Here is a 16,308-nt window from a genome sequence, read left to right as displayed (position 1 = left end):
AAGTCCCTCAACGGGGCTACCTGTTGGCCGTGGGTGGCAACCCGTGATGCCTAGGAAAAGGATCCTGGTGGCTGAGCAACCGATGCCTAAGGAAAATAAAGGTACCTGTAGCAACACTCTACTTTGGCCTTGTACTAGGCTAGACGGGCGGTTGGAGAGGCCCGATCCAACCAATCGGCTAGTCATGTCAAGCCCTAACACTTACACTGAAAATGTCAATTATAACATCTAAATAAAATTAAAAAATAAAAAAACAACTTAATCCAAAGATAATACATTTCACTACTACAAACATAAACAAACCAGTTAAGTGTTAGAAGGCGATGGCAAGGGCCAATCAATTGATGAGACAAAAACCACACAACTGCTCCCTAACGAACGTTTCTATCAAACTGGGAAAGAAGAAACTAAAGGAGGAAACAGGAAATGATGGAACAAACTCAATCAATTGAGTATATCTCTTTTGTATCCCTGGGATGAAAGGGCGAATGGGTTTCCCCCCTAACATCTCCCAATTTCGGGCTCCGAGGAGGGTGGGGAGCAAGAGAGATGAAAATCTAAACAAACTTCTATGGATATAATAAACCCAAACAAAAAACCCAGAAATCAAAAAAATACTACAAAATCGAAAAGAACCCACTCTGACGTAACCAGCTCAGACAGTGAACAAGAATATAACTATGAAATAATTGATAAAGAAAAATATCCAAGATTCATAGTAATTGAAACCTTGGAAGGAAAAAAGATCAGCGATCTATCTCCATTCCTAATTGAAAAAATTCTGTCTCAAAACAGCAACCCAAAAACAGCAAAAAAAATGAAAAATGGCAATCTACTTGTCACAGTCGACAACTATAAAGACGCAAAAAACATCTTAGAGATGGAAAAATTCCATATCTATAAATGCAAAAGTTATGCTCATGAAAGACTAAACACATCAAAAGGTGTTATAAAAAGCCATGAATTAAGCTTGGCTACAGCAGAAGAAATAGAAAATGCCCTAAGAAAACAGGGAGTAATCGATCACGTCCGAATAAACATAAAAAGGAATGGTCAAACCATACCTACAAAAACCTACATACTAACTTTCAATACACCAAAAATTCCCAAAGAAATAAAAATCGGATACACAATAGAAAAAGTAGAACAATACATACCAGCCCCTCTGAGATGTTATAAGTGTCATAAATATGGACATAGCAGAGAAGCATGCAAAGGACAGAAAGTATGTGGAAAATGTGGCTTAAAAGAACTTAACCATACTGAAAGTGAATGCCCAAACGAAACAAAATGCCCAAATTGCCAAGAAAAACACCCAGCATACTCTAAAATATGCAAAATCTACACAAAAGAAAAAGAAATAGCCGAAATAAAATACAAACAAAACGTGCCCTTTCCTGAAGCAAGGAAAATAGCAAGCTCTCGAGAAAAAATAAACACTTACGCAGATATTACAAAAACTTCAAACCAAACAACCCAAAACCAAGACCTACTTAAACTAATCTCCGAACTCAAAAATTTAATTGAAACTTTAAAAACTAACCAAAACGAAAACAAGAAACAAATACCAGTATCTTTGAAAACTCAGTCAAATGATCTAAAACAAGTCCCAAAGAGCAAAAAAGAACCCGAACAGCAAAAACCACAAATAAACCGTGAAAGATCCAAATCACGTACAAGGACAAAAGCAGAAGATAAAAACACAATATCTGGAAAGATGGAAACAGAACGGGAAAACACAAATCCTCTTTCCAAAAACCAAAGTAAACAAAAAACAGAGACAATATTAATTGAAAATGAAAACAAATTTGAATTGATTGAAATCGAGAGTCACAGGAAAAAATCTAGCTCCAAAAACAGAACTGATCAGGAAGAGAAAATGGAGACTGAGGAACCAAGCAGTTCAAGTAAACACAAAACAAAAACCACTCAAAACACAACAAACCAATAGAATAATAGATATAAAAACCTAAACAAAAACCAAACAGAAAAAAAAAGGAAAAAAATTAATAAACAAACGAACTTACTTATGGAAATGAATAAAAACATCATACAGTGGAACTGTAGAGGCATAAAACCAAACTACGAAGAAATCAAACATATAATAGCACAATATGACCCCAGCATAATCGGCCTACAGGAAACTCTTCTAAAAGAAACGGACACCATCAACTTCAAAGGATACCACATCTACAATCAAACAAACAGATCACAAGCAGATAATCGACCCACAGGTGGCACTTCAATTATAATAAAAAAACAGATACCACATATAAAATTACAACTCCAAACAAACCTTCAAACAATAGCAATTAAAGTTACACTTCACCGACCAATAACCATTTGTTCAATATACATTCCACCTAAACATAAACTAAACAAAACCGAAATTGAAGATCTTATAACACAACTCCCCATACCTTTTATATTAATGGGGGACTTCAACGCCCATAACAAAATGTGGGGAAGTGAGAATATTAATCAAAATGGGAAAACCATTGAATCATTACTGGAATCACCTGAAGTAACTATATTCAACGACAAAACACACACATACCTTCACCCAGGCACAGGAACAACATCAGCTATCGACCTAACACTATGCTCCCCCACAATATTTATGGACTTCCAATGGGAGGTACATAACGACCAGTGTGGCAGCGATCACTTCCCAATTTTTCTCAAAACCCAAGAACCTACAACAGAAGAATCAAAACCAAAATGGCAAACTAATAAAGCTAACTGGACTGAATTTAGCAAACTTTGCACAAATCTAATTAATCAAGAAATAGTTAACAAACCAGATCCTATGTTAGCTTTCACCAATACACTAAACGAAATAGCAACCAAGACAATCCCAAAATCTTCCACCAAACCACACCCAAAATCAACGCCATGGTTCACAATAGAATGTAAGCAAGCAATAACCAACAGGAAAAAAATGCTAAAAAACTTCAAACTACATCCTACAAAACCCAACCTTCAAAAATACCTACAAGCACGAGCAAAAGCACGCTATATTATAAAAAAAAGCAAAAAAGAAACCTGGCAAAACTATATTTCCAAATTGAACAACAACACGCCATCAAAAAAAACATGGGAAATAATAAGAAAAATAACTGGAAAAAAACTTGGAACACCAATAAATAATATAAATACACCAAATGGTAGACAAACTATAGACAAAAAAGAAATAGCAAACATAATCGCAAATGAATTCAGCCAAAACTCATCATCCAACCACTACTCCCCCAAATTCCAAAAATACAAAAACAACGCAGAAAAAGAAAAACTCAATTTCACATCCAATAACAAAGAATACTATAACACCTCTTTCACTATAACAGAACTAAAAAATGCAATTCATAAAAGTAAAGATACAGCTACTGGTCCAGACGACATCCACTATCAATTTCTAAAACACATGCCAGGCACATCTCTCAACATTCTCTTACAGATAATTAACAAAATATGGTGGACTAACAATTTTCCAAAACACTGGCTCGACTCCAATATCATCCCAATTCCTAAAGCAGGAAAAGATCACTCCAACCCTACCAATTATCGTCCTATCGCCTTAACAAGCTGTATATGCAAAACAACAGAAAGGATGGTCAATACAAGACTAATGTGGCATTTAGAAAAATATAACCTCATTTCTACACACCAAAGCGGATTTAGACAAAATCAAGGTACTAATGACCAACTTATTCGGCTAGAAACATATATTCGTAACGGTCTAATAAGAAACCACCACGTGGTCTCAATCTTTTTTGATATCGAAAAGGCGTATGACACCACGTGGAGATATGGAATCTTGAAAGATATTCATAATATGGGAATCAGAGGAAACCTAGCAAAATTTATCCAAGAATTCCTATCCCACAGAACATTTAAAGTATGCTTAGGAAATACAACATCAGATCAACACACACAAGAAACAGGGGTACCACAGGGTAGCGTACTTTCTGCCACCCTTTTTCTAATTAAAATCAACAGTATAATCGAAAATGTTAACATGGGATTCGAAAAAACACTATTTGTTGATGACTTTTCAATAACTTACTCATCACCAAATATGCCAACTATTGAAAGACAAATGCAACATAGCCTTAACAAAATAGACCTTTGGGTTAACCAAAATGGATTTAAAATGTCCAAAAGCAAAACCACATGTATCCACTTTTGTAGGAAACGAAAATATCACCTTGACCCACAGCTCAAACTAGATGGACAACCAATACCAGTAGTACAACACACCAAATTTCTAGGGATCATTTTAGACAACAAACTAAACTTCAAGGAGCACATTAACAAATTAAAACAAAAATGCTTAAAAGCAATAAATATCTTAAAAATAGTATCAAAACTAGATTGGGGAGCAGATCAAGCTACAATGCTCAAAATATATCGCTCACATATCAGATCCAAACTAGATTATGGTTGTGCCATATACAGCTCTACTTACAAATCCTACAAAAACAAACTACTAACAATACAGAATCAAAGTTTAAGACTCAGCCTGGGAGCCTACCGAACTTCTCCAATGGAAAGCCTTCATGTAGAAGCCCAAGAACTACCCCTGCACTTAAGATGGAAAAAACTAGCGTTACAATACGCAACAAAACTACAAACCAACCCCGAAAACCCAACATACAAAACTACCTTCAACTTACAATGTACAAACTCTTATTCAAGGAAATCAAAAAGTATACCCTCCTTTGGACACAGAATTAAAGAAATAATACATCAAATCAATGAAAACCCCGACAATATAATTACTCAGAAAACAAACGACAGACCCCCATGGACATTACACAACCCAGAAACCGACATAACACTTACTACTTACAAGAAAAACATTACAAATAATATAACAAACAGAAGCAACTTTGGAGAACTAAGAGAAAAATATGCAGAATACATAGAAATATACACCGATGGGTCTAAAACTATAAACGGAACAAGCGCAGCATGCACAGATGGACAAAATCAATATCAAATAAGACTGCCCAACGAGGCTTCAATATATACAGCCGAACTGCAGGCCATCAAAATAGCTCTCAAACACATCAAAGACATCAACGAACAAAAAGCCATAATATATACAGACTCGCTATCCTGTATCATGGCCCTTGAAGTAAAATCTAAACACCCTTTTATCACAGAAATTATACAAGAATACAATGAAATAACCGAAAAAAACAATAAAAAAATTATAATAGCCTGGATACCAAGTCATGTCGGCATTCCAGGAAATGAAAAAGCAGACAAACTGGCTAAAGAAGCCACAAACCACCAAATGGAAAAAATTAAAATACCACACACAGACCTAAAAAGAAAAATCAACGAATATATAGAAAACATGTGGCAAGAGGAATGGAACAAATGCACTACAAACAAATTGCATGAACATCAACCAATAATTAAAAACGAAAAACAAAAAATTTTTAAAGGAAGAAGAGAAGAAATTGTACTAAACCGAATAAGAATCGGACATACAAAATTAACTCATTCCTACCTAATCAAAGCGGAGGAAACACCAAATTGCACACTCTGCAATCAACAACTAACAATTAAACATCTACTGACAGAATGTAGAAAACACAAACACACTCAGAAGAAATATTTTAAAACAACAAACATTAGAAAAGTGTTCCAGGAAGTGGAACCCCAACAAATCATAAACTATTTAAAAGAAACAAATGTATTCAAACTCCTATAAAGCAAACAAGTAAAATTCAGTTTAGAAAAACAAATCTCTTACAACTAAAACAATTTTTCAGAAAACCTAAAACATCTTGCTTCAAAAGATAAACTTTTTCAAGAAACTTAAAAATTTTTTACAAGAAACTGAAAATCTATTATACCAACAAAACTTTTTTGGCATTAAATGACTCTTAGAGGTTGAAATGCCGTTAAACAAATACACTCACTCACTCACTCACTATATACTGTAGTGTATTTTGTTACTAATTTTTAATGCCATATCCTGGGGTTCTATTGTATAATATATCATAGTGATACCATGTATTTAACAAAAGATCTAATTATCATCATCCATTTTATCATCTTACTTCTTTTGTCCAGGAGTCTTATGTTTTGTTAACCTTCAAATCTCAGTCTCCAAGCTTGGCAAATCTGAGGATTTTCTATTCAAATTCAATTGCTTAAGATCCTTATTGATGGTTTACATTCAAGTTTTCTTGGATCATCCAACTTTTCTCCAGCTCTTCATCAAGGTCTCTACATGGTCTTATTCAAGAATTGCTCATCTTAATGCGACCAAACCAACATAGCAGATGGATTCCCATGAGTTCATGCTGAACAGTAGAAAAGGCTTCAACTAATTTGAATGGTTTATTTTTCATTCTGTATTTTTATATATATTTATATAATTTCATTGACAGTATTTAAAGTGTAAAAAATGTTCTATTAGTTTATTTTTTCGAGCCATTTAAACTTTTTTTTTTTTTTTTAAATTCTTTCATTTTTTAGTTAATTTTAAAAATTACTTTGTAAGAGACAATCTTTAATTTACTCCTTGAGTTCAGCACCTCTCAACAGACAATATTTTTTTCTTTCTTTTTTTACAAAACGTGTCACTGACTTTTTCTTCAGTGAAAATCTACTGCATGGCCAAATTGCTGTGAGTTCCTTTCTCACCATTTTAATAGCAATCATATATTATTATTATTATCATTATTATTATGATATACGAAAACAGGGCTACATTAAAGACGGGTCACTCTCATATTCTTGTCCGAGGTTGCCAGATTGGCCCTTTTAAAGCTAAATTTTGTTTGGTCTTCAAAAATTGTATGTAGCCTTTTTCAAAGTGTAATGTATGAATTAAAAAAGAAACAAACATACTATTATATAGATGATCAAAGAATTCAAGCAGACATGCTCCAACATTTTAATGAATGACATTCATTTTCTCAATAAAGATAAATACTATTATGTAGTATTTTAATTAATTTAGTATTTTCATTACTTTTTCTGTTTTTTTTAATCTAATCTTTCATTCACCTTTCTAATTGAATGCATATTTCTTATTGATGTGGACTTTGATCTGATTTATATTTGTTAAATTGAATTGAAATAATTTTCAATAGTTATGTTCAGTTTGTTACTTTTGCTGACCATATAATTTTTTGTTCCGTTTTAGGAGAAAAGAATGCTGACTATAATGCATCTGTCAGGGTTCACCTTTTGTTGCAGTTCATGGAACATCTTGAAAAACAACTCTATAATGCTTATGAAGGCTGTGCAGTTGCAATGGCTGCTTCTCCTAAGGTAGGATAATTAATTTACAGCATTTTTTTTTTTTTTTTAGTTCAACATAAAAATTCCAAACTTCAAAAAGATGCACTTGCAGGATAGAGGTTACGTTGGTTGAAACCTTGTGCCACAAACAACCAAGATGAGAATAGTAGTCAAATAATAAACTATCTAAAATTATCAATAGAGATTCTATTAAACTCAGTTATTGTTGTATGGAACTATGCAAACAATAATAAGCAATATGATAAAAATATAATTAATGTATTAACAGTAATAATAGTATTAATAATAATAATACCAATTTATGTAATTAGAGAATGAAAAGCAATTGCCCATTGATGAATGAATGCTTAAACTCTTAATATATTTTACAAAATAATCATGACTAACAATACTGATAATGAAGAGAAAGTTTATATAGGAGCAACAGAAAATCCATTTAATTGTAAATATAGTTACATGATTTAAAAATTTGACATTTGAAAATGAAAACTATAATAGTACTGAATGATCTAATATATATATATATATATATATATATATATATATATATATATATATATATATATATATATATATATATAGACAAATATTACATAGTTGCTCTTTTTATTGAGCACTTAATAACCTCATTTAATTCATGGATTTTATCTCCTGATTACCTTTTAACTATAAAATATATATATATATAAAATAGCATCCAAAACTAAGGGACAAAATTTTAAAACCTAATATTTGTTAGAAATAACAACTGTGAAAAGCTGAAATTTTTACAACTGGTAGTCGTTATCATTCATTAGATACTAAAATTTGAATCATTTGCAAAAGAAAGAAAAAGAATTATAACATTTATTTTCAAAATAGGAACGTCCAAAAGTAAGGGACAAAATTGAGAAAAAGAATGTAAACAGCCAAAAAACAAAAATACATGTATAATCAATAGTTAATAAATGAGCCAATCAGTTCTTGACAATACTTGATACTAATTTTAGACCATTCTTCTTGAAGCTTCACCCACAAATCCTCCATGTTAGTGGGATTTCTTTCTATAACTTTCACTCCTAAGATCTTCTAAAGATTTTCTGTTGGATTTAAGCCAGGACTTTGCAGTGGCCAATCCATAATTTCGAAATCTTGCTTGCTACAGTAACTCATTGCCACCTTACCTTGTGACATGGAGCATTATCTTGCATAAAGATAGCCCTATCGAAACCTGAATTCTGTATGATTGGCACAACATCATCTTGAACAATGTTTTTATACATCTGCGCATTTACACGAGTTTGTAAACGAACAAGAGGCATTGTACTTTGGCTAAAAAACATTCCAAATACCATGACGCTTCCGCCCCCAAACTTGACAGTTTTCTTAGTACACTACTTAATTTTTAACCAATACATCTTTTTACATTGTTTTTTCCATCATTTCCAAATAAATTAAACTTGCTTTCATCACTGAAAAATACTTTTGCCCAATTTTCATATGTCCAAATTACATACCTGTTTGCAAACTCTAATCTTTTCTGCTTATTCTTCGAACTAACAAGTCGTTTCTTCCCTGGTGTTCGATTAAACAGCCCTATTTCTTGCAGTCATCTAGAAACAGTCTATCTTGACACATTAACACATAAGGTACTATACATAACCCTTTTAATTTTGTTATTCACATCAATTAATAGTTTTGACAGCTAATTCTATGTTTGTGTTAACTTGCTATATACAACACACACGCACAACTTTATTGATCTTTTATTTTCTAGCCCGTTCGCACCTTCTTTCGAACAAATAAGGGAACTTGTCAGGAATGGTTAAATCGAATCCGAACTCATATTATGCTGATTGCTCTTCATTGTGGCATGCCATCGATGGTTATACGGCAAGCATCGGAATTGCTCTGGGAACTGAAAGAAAACAACAATACTCAAGTTTGTATTAATTTTTTTTTACTTATAAAAATGATTGTCTTTTGAGTGTTTCTTTTGAATTTGATTTTCTCTTATGTAGGGAAAATCATGGCTCTATCTGACTAATGTGGGTGTCGTGTTCATTCGCTTAAGGAAAAAAATGATAATAAAATAAGAAAGCTAAAATGGTAACGTTGTTTTATATTTAATGCATACAAGAAGTAATAAAAGGAATGACCGATGAGTTGAAAAATGGTGTTATGCAAACGTAACATTTTTCAGATCCTCATATGGCCTGATCTACAAGTCGGTTCTTCATGTCCTCATTAGTAATGTGGATGAGATTTTGAAGATCTTTCAAATGCATTTCATTTCTGTGACCTGTATCCTCTCTAAGTCTGCAGCCAGGGTCCGCGATTTGCACATATACAGAAATATGGAGATGACCAGTGAGCGCATTGAATTGACTCTGATGCTTCTGTCATACTATATGGGCCTTAGTTTGTCCAGTTTTCTGCACAATACGTACCAGAACTTTAAGCTTTGCTCCATCACATTTATCCCTAGGTACTTGAATCTGTTGACAGTATTCAGTTTCTTACTTCTGATCTTTATTCTTGCTGATGCCAGTGGTGTTGTTGGTCATCACTTTATTTTTTTCTATATTGATCTCCATACCTAAGATTGTCAAACTCGTGTCTAGGCTTTCCATTAAGTTGATCAATTCTTATTCAGTCCCTGCAAATTCATCAATGTCACTGGCTAAATGTAAATTTTTAATTGTCTTGCCTCTGATTCTGACTATACCTTTGTTTTTCTAGTATGTCAGCTATGATCTTGAAAAAGATGTTGAATAGTGTTAAAGTAAACAACCCTGTCTGACTTCGACTGTTGTCCTGAACCACTCTCCTATTGAAATTTAACTGCACACTAGCTTTGTTGTACAGCTTCTTTTTGACTATGATCAGGTTGGTATTGAGGCCATACAGTCTTCTGATAGACCACAAAATGGCACACTGCATCTAAATAGTTCTTTGAAGTCTATAACAACTTGATAGAGGTCTGGTTGGTGTTGAGGTAGCTGTTATACAGTATCTTACAATTGAAGATCTACTCTGTGCTGCTACGTCTCTTCCTAAAAGCTGCTTGCTCTTCAGCGATGATCTTTTCTGTCTATAGCTTCAGTCTGTTCGATATTATCCTCACTTTGTTGGGTTGCTTATAGTTTGGATACTGCTGTAGATTGCCCTTCATGAGTGATCATCAGTGATTTGTGTAAACCATTCTCCTCTCTGCCAGATCTTGTTACAAATTATTATAAGCTTATCATAGCTTCTCTCTCTGCCTGAAATTTTGTTCACTCCTGCTGACTTCCCTTTCTTCATTGATTTTATTGATGCTTCCACTTTTTCATGAAGGATGGGGTGGTTGTCGGTATTGATTGCTGGAGAGGCATTCAGTACCATTGGGTTTCTTGCGTATTCTATTGTTCTTTTCTAGTCTTGCTTTGCTCTCTTGACAGTATTCTATCAAGTTTTCTTTTGTCCTTTTTGATTCCTTAACTGACAGCTCTGTATTGTCTTGCTCTTTCAGCTTTTTTTCTTCTTCAGTACTCTCCTTTTGTTGCAGAGATCCAGGATGTTTGCTGTGACACATGCTTCTCAAACACATGCTTTCAGTGCCAGCATGTCCTGCAAATTCCTGAGAATTTTGTCTGCCACTCTGTTATTGCTGACATCATGTCTGGCTAAATATTTATTTATTTATTTATTTTTTTTTTTTTTCCTAGTGATGCAAGCATGACCTTTCTGTCTACAACAAAATGGTTTACAGAAGAGAAAATAAAATTGTTTTTATTTTAAAATTAAAAATGTATACAAAACAACTCAAATTAATTTGTATCTAATAATAATGAACTAATGGTATACAATGCATAACAATTTATCAACAGTGAATGGATTATGTATGATTGTCAAGAAAATGAATAGTATGAGCCATAATGTGTGAGGGGAAGGATCATCAGGTGTAATTTTGACAAATTTCAGAAAAATGAGGATTTTAAACAATTCAATGTCTCTGCAGCCAACAACTAATGCAAGTTGTTTGTTTGATGTGTCATTTAAAGGTGTGTGTAGTGAGAAAAAAGATGCTTAGTGTTGTTATTGGTGAGATTGTTCATAATTTTGTGTGTGTGTACCAAATCAGTCTCAAACATTACATCATTGTAAGGGAAATTTAAAATACAGAAAAGTGTGAAGATTTATTTGAAGCCTCAAATTTTCATTTTGAATTTAGAAATTTTTAGTGTCAATGTTTTTTTCTTTTAACATTTCATTTTTTTTTTTTCTTTAATCTTTTTTAGGGCAGTGAATTTGAACACATCATTATGTACATGGTGGAGGCTTTGGTTGAACTAAAATGTCCTGAAGCTGTCCAAGGCATCTATAATTGGTGTAAAGATGTCATTGGTCGAAAGCTGCCTTGGATCAAGGCAATGATTGAGAAAGCCTGTGGCAGGTTTGTAACAATCTAAATTAAATAGTGTAGTTTACTTGAAGCATTGTGTTAGATATATATCATAGAAAGTTACAATGCAAAAAGTAGAAATATGTTATTGTTAGGACAAGAAGAAAATCTTTTTTCTTTTTGTTTTTTACTTTTTTAAGTAAATCTTTAGTCTCAATTAGTACACTAGTAATGTGTGTAACCATTTTTCATAATGTTTCAAGCTAAGATCTTTCTATCAAATATTTGAAATCTCCTAAGATTCATTTAGTTCTAAGAGCTGTTGACATTTTTTCCTTTACTTTACCACAATCAATAGTAAAGATATTTGGTGTAATATCACCCACACTCAAGATGACACAAGTTTTAGGAGATTTGAAAGGTCTTAACTTGAAATATTATGGAACACAGTTGCACATGCTAAACTGTTGTGTAGAAGTTGAAACTAAATCAAGTAAAAAAGAAGAGAAAAACATCCATTTTTATTTCCCTGTCAATATTTCCACTTGATAACATTTTATGACTTCTCTATACAAATCTTTAAATTCAATTGTGATCACTTCATCTAATGCATAAAGCGTCTTTTTATCATTTCTTTGATTGCTTACTTCTCACAGAATCAACTAGTTTGCCAGTTTTCCTTGTGCACCACTGCACCAAATTCTTAAGAATAAAATATCATTTAATTCCATTCAGAAAATACTTATTTTTCAAGTCCAAATTGGGCACTTCTTTGTTATGAGAGTGAAAATCGAAATATTGAATTTCAAGTAAAATATTACATAATTGTCATGTCACTGTATCCAAAAATTATGAAAAAACAATGATAAAAAATTAATTATTAATGAAAATAGTTTTCGGAGACAATTAACGAAAATTGAGTTTTGCTATAAAAAAGAAAATGATCTGAAGAGTTTGAATCACAACAAGGGAGGTAATTATTTTTTGAAAACTTTGAAAATTTTAGGCCAATTTAGCAAAACTCAATTTTCAATAATTGTCTTTGAAAACTGTTTTCATTAATAATTAATTCCCTGCCTTATGGTTTTTTGTAATTTTTGGATATGATCATTATTGCAACATGGCAATTAAGTGGATACTGTTGGTTTTACTTGAAATTCCATATTTTGAATTTTGATCTTATAATGAAGAAGTGATAGTTATTTTAAAAGGGTTGCCATCTTAAAAAAGGTATGTAACTTTATTTGTGCGTTTAGAGGTTGATTCTTCCCTTAGATTAGAACAAAAGTATTTTTATTGGATAGGGGAGGCACGGGTGAAAAAAAAAAAAAAAGCTAAAAGAAATACACTACTGTGTACCACTAATATTTTGCAATGTCATGATTGAGATTTGGGGTGGAGGGTGAGGAGAGAGAATACATTTTATTTGTTTAAAATTTATTAATTCTTTTACAGATTTATTTCTATTTTTGTGTGAAGACATTAAATAAACCTTTTTTTATAGTGTTCCCTCTGGATTATTTCTTGAAAAAAAAAAGTTAAATTTTAAATAAAATGTTCTGTTAATTTGAAATCTCAGTTCAAACTGAGAAAAGAAAGAACAAAAGCTCTCTCGCTCTTCACTGCTAGAACTATAAAATTCTTGTTCCAGCTCATAATTGTAAAAATGATCCATAAAATTGTAAAACCAGGAGCTATGATGTTAGCAGTATATCATGTGCGTTTGCATAATAAAAAAAATATTCAAAATACAAGATATTACTAGAGGAAAATTTGGGAATGTGTTAAGACTAAAAACTGGACAGCATTGTTGACAGATTATTAAAAAAAAATTGTTTATTTTAATAGAAATAAACGCTTCCATCTGCACAGCTGAATTTCAGTCTATGAAAATGGTGTTAAAGGTTCAAGAAAAAAAAAATTCATAATTTTTCTTACACTATTTAGCCTGACAGCCATTAACTAAAGAACTAAAATCATTCTTACATAAATGAAATATTGGAAAGGTGTCACTATGGCATAGGCAATGGTCAAGTATGAGCCTGGACCTGGCTTCATAGTCACATAGACATCACAGTAAATTAGAACTGACATCCTTATAAAAGAATCAACTAAAATGATAATTCTTTTTAAAATTTTTATTTATAGAAAACTAAAATCACACTCAACATAGAAAGAAAATGGTAAACAGTAAATTATATAAAAATCAGTGAATATTTTGCATAGAAAATGTGAAACTGCTACCTGATTGAAGAAAAAAGATAGTATTAAACAGTTAAAATCAGATATACATATCTAAGGGAAGAATCAATCTCTATATGGACAAATAGTTACATCCTTTTTTAAAATGGCAACCTTTTTAAAATAAATCTCTCGACAGAGGCTTCCTTTTTAGGACAATTGCCCATGACATATCAAAGGCCTTTGATAGGGTATGGCATAAAGGTCTACTCCACAAAATCTCCAGCTATGTTATAGCTGGAAATGTCTTTTCAATTATTAAATCAAGAGTAGTGGTTGATGAGCAGAAATCAGAAACTGTATTAATGCTGGAGTCCCTCAGGGGTTCATCCTGGGCCCAACTCTCTTCCTGATCTATTTCAATGATCTCCCAAATCACATCTCAAGATTATTTGTAGACATTTATGCTGACGACAACACTACCATCTATGGCAACATTTCAAAGGCAGTAAACAAACAAGTTCTCTCTGATTCTCTCTCCTCTGATCTTGAGCACATGATGCAATGGGGAAAGAGATGGTTTATTTTAATGCATCTAAAACCAAGCTTCTATCTTTCCATCATCAGCGCTCTGATTTCCATCTGGCATCAATTGAAATGAATGGCTCTTGTCCTTGGGAGACTACTTGTTTTGACAAACTTCTCAGTCTGACCTTTACTTCTGATCTGAGATGGAACATGTACATCAAGTCCATTGCTGGGAAAATGGTGAGATGATTCTACCGCTCTAGTTGATATCTCATTGCTGATGCAATTCTCTTCTTGTATAAGAGCCAAGTATGTCCAAGGATGGAGTACTATTGCCACTTCTAGGCAGGAGCTGCTAGAAGCAGCTTATCCTGCCTTGACAGTTTAAAATAGACTTTGTAGCCTAATGGGGAATGTCCTTTTCTCTTTCCTCCAACCTCTTTCTCGCAGAAGAGATGTTGTGAGACTGTCTCTGCTTTATCGTTATTTTCATGGCAAATGCTCGTCTGAGCTCCAATCTATGGTCCCCCCTCCCAACTTTCACAAAAAACACTAGTCTGGCTAAAACCACTACCAATAATTTCCCCCATTCTTTATCTGTGCCTAAACCTAAACATAGATTCCATGAACAAAGCTTCTTTCTTAGAACTGCATACTTGTGGAACCCTGTTCCATTTTCCTTGCTCTCCTTCTGGCTACAATATGGTCGTCTCTGAGTCCAACGTGAACAAGTTCTTGATGAGCCGTTCTCTTAAGTAATCCAATTTACTAAATTTCCATTACTAACAATTACTACAATATTTTCCCATTGACTACTGTACACTCTTTAACCCTTATCCTCATGTGGCCCCCAAGCCTTGATAAGTGGTGATTCCTTTGTAAAAAAGACAAAAAAACAAAAATCCAACACCTACACACGTGTCCAAATATTATACTTAATATATCAGTTGCAATCAAACATATTTTAATCAACTGTACGAATAAGAATATTTGCAAGAAATCCTGGCATGCACCAAACCTCATTTTTCTGATGGACCTATGGCATAATAGATAAAATGCTAATTCTTCTGGCGATTAAAGGTTCAATCCTCTGTGTGGGCGATACTAAGAATGCAGTTACAAATTATTTAAGACTTCTCAGTCATAGCTGACAGAATGAGGACAACCTATATGGATTTAAATAAAAGGTTCCATTTGAAATTCCGTACAAATTCCATAGTACACACTTGAAGAAGGTCAAAGGCTACATATGCTGAAATGTAGTGAGAATAGCATCAAAAATTAGAACAGTAGTCTGAATAATCCAAATAATACACATTATCTATACTTATCTGAAAAATTCTGAAGCATAATTACTTGACCTTATCAAATGTCTATTTTTTAAATACATTAAATAGTACAAAATAAATTGTAGGGTTGATGTGTTGTAAAACAAACATTCCCAATCGTGAGCACAACCAATGGCATTTCTAGAATCAGCAGGTTTCACTGGATGTTTTCAGCATTTAAATGATTAAATGATTATTTTTCTGTATTTAGATTGTTTTGACTTTTTGCTCCAGTAGATCTTACAGTTGTCACATCTTCTGACCTCACATTGTGAATCTGCCATTGATGAGAATTATTCGTTAACAGAATCCCAACAGTTTTATTGGTTGATCCATGTGAAAAATATTACTAAATTGCATCTTTTTTTTGTCCAAAATATTAGCAAAATTTCTCTGATTTTTATATATATATATATATATATATATATATATATATATATATATATAGTGAGTGATAAAAACGCATTTATATTATTGACTCGTCTAAATAATTAAAAAATATTATTTACTGATATTTTAATTTCATAAGTAACATGGTGGACAAAGCCAAGTACATCCATTAATTACTTATAAGCATTTAGAAAAACCAGCTAAACAAAAGAATTTTTTAAATCC

The 16,308-nt window shown here is 32.6% G+C and overlaps 1 protein-coding gene across 2 annotated transcripts in view; it reads left to right on the top strand.

Annotated features, from left to right (window-relative positions):
• LOC145292997 (serine/threonine-protein kinase SMG1-like) overlaps window positions 1-16,308 on the top strand; it is a 245,574-nt gene that overhangs the window by 82,312 nt on the left and 146,954 nt on the right. For both annotated transcript variants that reach the window (XM_080139251.1, XM_080139250.1), the window contains exons 23-25: window positions 7,172-7,299; window positions 9,047-9,211; window positions 11,553-11,707. In XM_080139251.1, the coding sequence (XP_079995377.1) occupies window positions 7,172-7,299; window positions 9,047-9,211; window positions 11,553-11,707 (448 nt within the window). The remainder of the gene's footprint in view (window positions 1-7,171; window positions 7,300-9,046; window positions 9,212-11,552; window positions 11,708-16,308) is intronic.

The sequence above is a fragment of the Euprymna scolopes genome, chromosome 14 (assembly GCF_053919585.1).
Source record: "Euprymna scolopes isolate OS-2025 chromosome 14, ASM5391958v1, whole genome shotgun sequence".
NCBI classification, from domain to species: domain Eukaryota; kingdom Metazoa; phylum Mollusca; class Cephalopoda; order Sepiida; family Sepiolidae; genus Euprymna; species Euprymna scolopes.
The sequence above is the reverse complement of the archived record's forward strand: the minus strand, read 5'-3'. Positions and strand labels throughout refer to the sequence as shown.